Source organism: Ochotona princeps, chromosome 4, assembly GCF_030435755.1.
Source record: "Ochotona princeps isolate mOchPri1 chromosome 4, mOchPri1.hap1, whole genome shotgun sequence".
NCBI classification, from domain to species: domain Eukaryota; kingdom Metazoa; phylum Chordata; class Mammalia; order Lagomorpha; family Ochotonidae; genus Ochotona; species Ochotona princeps.
This window is the reverse complement of record NC_080835.1, coordinates 11,340,030-11,347,589: the sequence shown is the minus strand read 5'-3', so window position 1 is coordinate 11,347,589 and position 7,560 is coordinate 11,340,030. Positions and strand designations below refer to the sequence as shown.

Sequence of the window (7,560 nt, the reverse complement as noted above, 5' to 3'; positions counted from 1 at the left end):
CCAGAGACCTATTCCACTTTTCATAGCGCCGTTGTTAAAAAGGATGTCCTTTAACCCATGCCTGGTTTGGCATCTCTATCAAATATCAGCTGTGTAAATATTATAGGTGCAAATTCATTTCTGAATTTCCTGTTGTGTTCCACTTGTACCTGTTTTTAAGACACCATCACATTATTTGGTTATACTACGTCTATAGTATATTGTGAAATGAAGTATTGTCATAGATCTGGTTTTTATGCAATATCATTTTGATTATTCATGATTTATTTTTGTTTTTTACTTGTTTGGCCTTTGCTGGACTTCTTCGGATTTTTTCCCCTAGTTCTATGAGATAGCATTGTTAATTTAATGGGACTTGCATTGAGTCTGTACATTGCTTTATGTAATATGTCCACTTAAATAGTATTAACTCCTCCAATACATGAATAAAGTATATATTTCTATTTGTGGTACCTATTATTAGATTTTGTTTTCATTGCTAATGCCAACATTTTGCTCAATTAATTTCAAATGCTGTTTTTTGTGTGGTTATTGGAAACGAGGTAAATTTTAGATTTTTTTACAATTTGCTATTGGTGTATAGAAAGGGTGCTGATGAAAAAAATGGTGCTGATGTTCATGTTTTGTTTTGTATCCTGAAACTTCACTGAATTAATTTTTAATATATGATACCTTGATGGGTCTAGATTTCTCTGTAAATAGAATCATGTCTTCTACAACCAGATTTAATCTGACATCCTCCTGTCTTATTTGTATGTGTTTAATTTCTTTGTTGCCTAATTTCTCTGACAGAAGTGACATGAGGTCCATTGAAATGGCTCAGTGACTAAATCCTCACCTTGGACACACCAGGATCGCCTGTGGGCAGTTACTCACAGCTGCTCCACTTCCCATCCAGCTCCCTGTTTGTAACCCAGGAAAGCAATCAAGAATGGCCAAAAGCCTTGGGACCACGTACCTGTGTGGGAGACCCAGGAGATGCTCCTGGCTCCTTGCTTTGGATCAGCTCATCTACGGCCATTGTGGCCACCTGGAGAGTAAACCAGTAGATGGAAGATCTTTCTCTTGTCTCCTTCTCTGCTTAAATCAGATCTGCCTTTGTAATACAAATAAATAAATCTTTCAAAAAGAGAGAGAAATGACATGGATATCCTTGTGTGAGCCTAGATCTTAAAAAAAAATTTTTTTTAATGTTTTGTTTTAGAATAGCCTTAAATTTATAAAACAAAAATAATGAAGTAATATAAAGAGTTGCCATATTCTCTACACCCAACTTTTCATATCACTGACATCTCTTTTTGGAAAAAATAAATAATTATTTGAAAGGCAAATTTATAGAGACAGAGACAAAGATCTTGCATCTATCTGTTCACTTCCGCAAAATGGCCACAATGACCAGAGCTGAGCCGGGCCACAGCCAAGAGCTTGAAACCAAACAAGAGTTTGGTCATCTTCCTCTGGCTTCCCAGGGTACTGGATTGGAGTTGCAGCAATAGGAATTTCAAAAAACACTCATAGAGTATGCCAAAATGCAGACAATGGCTCAACCCACTGAGCATGGTGGCTGTCCCTTACTGATACAATTTTATATTAGATAAGATAATGAATGATATGATATATTTGTCACCCATAATAGGTTTTTTTATGTGCCTTTGTCTGGTATTGGAATTAAAATAATGCTAGACCTGCAGAGTCAGTTTGGAAAGGTTCCTTCTGTCACTTGTGTAGAATAGTTTGAGAAGATTAGTATCATTTCTTCTATTAAAGTTTAATAGTACTCTACCCTGTGGCATTGGACCGCTTTTTTGCTGGAAGATTTTTTATTTCTGGTTCAAGCTCTTTACTCATTGCTGGTCTGTTGAGTGTTTCTATGTCATTGTGATTTAATCTTGATCAGTTACATACATCCAGAAATGTGCCCATTTTTACTGGTTATCCAATTTTCTAGTATGTCTTTTTTTCATATTTCAAATGATTCTTTGAAGGCCCAGCATGGTGGCATGGCACATTAATTCTCCACTCTGTGGCACCAGCATCCCACATGGGTTGCAGTTCATGTTCTGTCTGCTCCACTTCCAATCCAGCTCTCTGCTTACATCCTGGAAAAGCAGTGGAAGATGACTCAAGTCCTAGGAACCCTGCACCCACATTGGAGATCCAGAAGTTCCTGGCCCCTGGCTTTGGATTAGCTCAGCTCCAGTCATTGTGGCCACTTGGGGAGTGAACCATCACATGGAAAATCTGTCTGTCTCTTCTTCTTTCTGTAATTCTGCCTTTCCAGTTAAAATAAATAAATCTGTAACAAACGATTCATTAAACATCTGAATAATTTTTTGTTAAGCATTTATTTGTGTTTATTTGAAAGGCAGAGTTACAGAGAGCAGGATCTTCTGTCTGCTGATTTTCTCCTCATATGGCCACAAGAGCTAGAGCAGAGCCAGTCCAAAGTCAGGAATTAGAAGCTTGCTCCAAGTATCCCACATAGATACAGGGTAACAGGGCGCAAAATGGCCATATGCAGGTTAAAAAGGTGAACATTGTTCACCTGCTAGATGAAATGCTATGTAAATGTCTATAAAGGTCCATTCAGATTATAATATAGCTTAACTCTGGTGGTATATTGTTTAGCTGGATGGTTTTTCACTGATTAAAGTAGGGACATGGAAATAAATGTATAGTTGATATAAAAAAAAAAGTACAATGTTGAAGCCTCCCACTATTATTTTATTTGTGTTTCTCTTTCCTTTTATCTCTTTAGAAAATTGGATTCAACAACATGACATGCATCTACCTTTAAAGAAGATTTGTAGAATAGGCGACTTCATACAAAATGACATTGATTCGAACAGATCACATTTTGATCAAACTCATAGAATTTACAACACCAAGGGTTAATCGCAATATAAGCCATTGTGTTAAAGTTGTAATGACAGTAGCTTCACCTATTGCAACAAGTATCCCACTCTGGTAAGGGATATTAATAGAGTGGGAAACCATACTTAGATGAGGTCAGGGAGCATATGGGATATTTCTGTGTTGTTCAATTTTGTTGTGAACTTTACAGTACTCTAATAAGTGAAGTTTACTTCACAGTTGTTTTATTTCCTTTGGGCATATGCAGAGCACTGGAATCGGTGGATCGTAGGGTAGTGATGCTGCAATTTTTTGAGAGCTCTCCATATTGTTTTTCATAACGGCCGTGCTGTCTTATGTTCCCACCAGCAATGTCTGGGGCTTTCCCTTTCTCTTAGCCTCATCAGCATTGTGAGTGTTTGTCATTTTGACAATAGCCATTACAACAAAGGTGGGGTAATAGCTCATTGCAACATTTGCATATTATGACTTGTGACACTAAAAAGTCTTTCACGTACTTGAAATTCACTGTCCTAAAATTTGAGAAATCTATATTCTTTTACTCAATCTGATTATTTGCCTTTTTTGTTATTGAGTTCCTTGTACATCTTGAATGTCAATCCCATGTCACAAAAATACTTTGCAAATGCTTTCTCAAATTATCTCTTTATTATTTGCTTTGCTGGGAGGAAACTTCTTAATTCAATGCAATCCCATTGATATTATTTTATGTTTGCTTCCTGTGTATTTAAAAGTATTTCACTTTTTATTTTATTTTTATTTTACTAGTGACATAGTCTCAAGCCTGACATTTAAAGCCTTGATCCATTTTGAGTTCCTTTCTGTGTATGGTATAAGATAAAGTAGTACTAGTTTCTTTTTTTTTCTGTATATGAACACGTGTTTTCAGCATGTTTGTTAAAAGTTATTTGGCTGAGAGTATGCGGGTTAATTTTTGGACTCTCTATTCCATTGGTTTATGTGTCAGTTTTTGTGCCAATATAATTCTTTTTTGGTTACTACAGCTTTATAATGTTTTTGAAAACTTCATTATTTATTTACAATGCAGATTTAGAAAGGCAGAAATATTCCATCCACTGGTTTACTCCTTCAGATGGATTCAATAAGTACTTAAGGCTGGGCCAGGCCAAAGCCCGGAGTAGGAGTTTCATCAACTGCCTAGACCATCGTCTAATGCATCCTTGGAATATCTCAAAATTGGGAAATTGTCTCATCTGTTGTGTTTTTAATGTTTTATAGTTTTAATTATCAATAATTTTCACTTTCTTGATTGATTTTATCCCAAACCCTTTTTTTTTTTCATGTGTAGCCATTGTGAATGAGCTTGCTTTTTCCACTTCTCTATGCAGCAAGCTTGTTTGGGGTATATTAAAATGCAAGAGTTTTTGATTTTGTGTTTTGAGTCTATGTCCTATGTCTATACTGAATTTTTTTTTTATCTTGATTTTTGCAGGGAGCGAGAGTGAAGTGTTGAGGTTTTCCTATAAACAAAATAAAACAAACAGAGGATTGGACTGGACAGAACTTCTGGTAGTGTATCATGAATAAGAGTGGTGAGAGCAGCCATCTTTGTTTTGTCTTCACTTTGGAGGCATTGCTTTCGGCTCTTCCGCACTTGCTATGATGTTGATTGTTAATTTTCTTCTATTATAACGTTGATTGTGATTTAGGGTTATCTACTGATATGATTCTTTAATACCCAAGTTACTGAGAGTTCCTTTTTATCATTAAGTGGTTTAAATTTTATTAAAACCTTTCTCTATATTTATATTTTCTTAGTTTTTTACATGCATACTTTATTTTTCATTTAAAATTTTTTTCAAGAAAACATTTTAAGTTTATATTACAAAGGTTTAACCCTCTAAATAAAGAATCTATCAAATACTAAATGGAAAGAGCAGCATAGTTTAGCAGAAATACAGGCAAAGACTATAACGAATAATCAAAAGAAAAGAGATTGCATTTCATTGATACATGGTAAAATTTTTAAAGAATTGCAGCAAACATCACAGGTTTTTTTTAATCTTTCTTTTTATTTATGCAATACATTTCATTTAGATCTTTAATAATGTTGAATCATCTTCATAATACCTGAAATCAGTCCAACTTGATCCTGGATGTGAAATGCCACCAAAATTTGTTCGTTAGTACTTGGGAGAGAATTTTTGCACTTGTGATTGTCATGGGATGTTGGTCTGTAATTTTCTTGCTTCATATTTTCATTTGATTTTGGTAACAGGGTCATGCACACACCACAGAGTGAATTTGGCAGAGTTCCTTGAAAATTTTTGGAGAGTAATTGGAAAAAAATTCATTGACACTCAAGAATACATGGCTGTACTAACAATAGGCAAGAGAGAGAACCAACATAGGTTTCCATCATAACAGATGACCGGGTAAGCAAATGCAGTGTAGATACATGATAGACATTCTGTAGCATAATACAGTAACTATAACTTACAGCAAGCAATTTATTATCTATTTCAAAATAATCACAGTTGCAAGTTTCTGAATACTTACATATAATATTTAAGGACACGGAAATGCAATTATCATGATTTGATTGTTACACATTGATCACATGTGTCAATTATCATATTATATATCCTAAGTAAGTAGAAACATTTTCTGTAATTTAAAATAAATGAGCTTAAAGAGAGGAAAATGTATACTAAAAATAAAAATAAAATCTTACATGATTTAATTATTTTATTTGAAAATACTAAAATTATTCTTATTTTAGATTATTTTATTAAAAACTAACCAAGCACTCCATTAACTGCTGACAAATCTGTGATTTCAAATATCTAACCACTTTGGTCCCACAGATGCTTTCTTTTTTTTTAAGATTATTTATTTTTTATTGCAACATCAGATATACAGAGAGGAGGAGAGACAGAGAGGAAGATCTTCCATCCATTGATTCACTCCCCAAGTGGCTGCAACGGCTGGAGTGCCAATTTGAAGTAAGGAGCCAGGAGCCTCTTCTGGGTCTCCCATTCAGGTGCAGGGTTCCAAGCCTTTGGGTCATTCTCGGCTGCTCTCCCAGGCCACTAGCAGGGAGCTGGATGGGAGGCAAGGTCACCAGGATTAGAATTGGCGCCCATAGAGGCGAGGACTTTAAATGCTTGGCTACTGCACTGGGCCCCCACATACTCTTTTTATGGGCTTATTTGTGCTCCTGCTTAACATGTATGCTTGCATTGAAATGTGGTAGAGAAAATGCAAGTGAATCAGTGATTAAATAAAATATCATCACTAACGTTTGACCAACAAGCTCCAGAAAGTCTAACCTTTCCTATTGAATTTCCTGATTCAGGTATTGCATTTCTGGATGTACTTTCTTTACTAAACATGAAAACTTGAAGCTATTCCCTCAGGAATTTAAATTTATTTGAGGGTTTAAAATTTACCATGTAGCATAAAGAAGGTGAAACAGAAATTAAAGAAAATTGGTGCATACCCAACGTTGTTAACGTTCCACTCTTGGGGAAAGTTTTGCCTTCTTAAGTACTTTCTTGAATGCTTTCTTCACCTCCTTGTTCCTCAGACTGTAGACTACAGGGTTCAGCATGGGGATGACCATGGTGTAGAATACAGATGCCATTTTGTCTGTGTCCATGGAATGACTGGAGCTGGGCTGTAAGTACATGAAGATGACTGTCCCATAGAAGATGGAAACTGCAGTGAGGTGAGATGTGCAGGTGGACAACGCTTTTTGGAATCCCTTAGTTGAATGCATCTTGAAGATTGTAATGAAGATGGACAGATAGGACACCAAGATGACCAGAAGAGCACAAAAGATATTAAAGCTTGACATCAAAACTAGGATCACTTCGCTGACGTGTTTATCAGAACAGGAGAGAGCCATGACGGCTGGCACATCACAGAAAAAGTGATGAACCACATTAGATGTACCAAAAGAGAGACTGAAGATGTCCCCAATGTGGAAAACAGAATTCATGAAACCACAAACAAAGGAGCCTATGGCCAGATGAGCACTTAAACTTATTGTCATGGTGGCAGTGTAATGGAGGGGTTTACACACTGCTGCATAGCGGTCATAGGCCATTGAAGCCAAGAGGTTATTTTCTACAGTGGCAAAGGCCACAAAAAAGAACATCTGAGTGGCACAAGCACTGTAGGAAATGACCTTGTCTCCTGTGAGGAGCCCAGCCATGGCTTTCGGAGTGACAGCTGAAGAGTATCCCAAGTCTACCAGAGACAGGTTACTAAGCAAGAAGTACATGGGAGTGTGAAGATGAGAGTCCAGGAAAATCAACACAATCATGCCCAGGTTCCCAAGCACATTGATGAGGTAGATGAGGGTGAAAATGACAAAGAGCGATGCCTTTACTTCAGGGGCGTTGCTTAGTCCCAGCAAGATGAACTGCTTCACTTCTGAGCAGTTCTCTATCAATTACACGGAAATCACAAGATGACCTGTGCAAATATGAAATAAAGAAATAAAGTGATTTAAAGATTTACTGAAATTGAAATGTATAAAAAAATCATGTGCTTTATCATAGCAATGCATATTTTAAAACTTTATAGATCTAAAAGACATAGCAATATTTCATTCATTAATTATGAATAGAATTATAATACATTCAATCTAAAATATCTTTAGGAATCATCTCCCAATTTTTTTAATGTAAGTTTCAGTTTAAATTTTTTTAAATATCT

General features: G+C 35.9%; 1 protein-coding gene across 1 annotated transcript; it reads right to left on the bottom strand.

Moving 5' to 3' along the window:
• Window positions 1–6,346: 6,346 nt before the first annotated feature.
• Window positions 6,347–7,294, bottom strand: LOC101521958 (olfactory receptor 5B2-like; the record flags this gene model as incomplete). The annotated part of the gene is made up of 1 exon (XM_004585494.3): window positions 6,347–7,294. A coding segment is annotated over one exon (948 nt), but the record flags the coding sequence as incomplete, so codon positions are not given.
• Window positions 7,295–7,560: the final 266 nt, after the last annotated feature.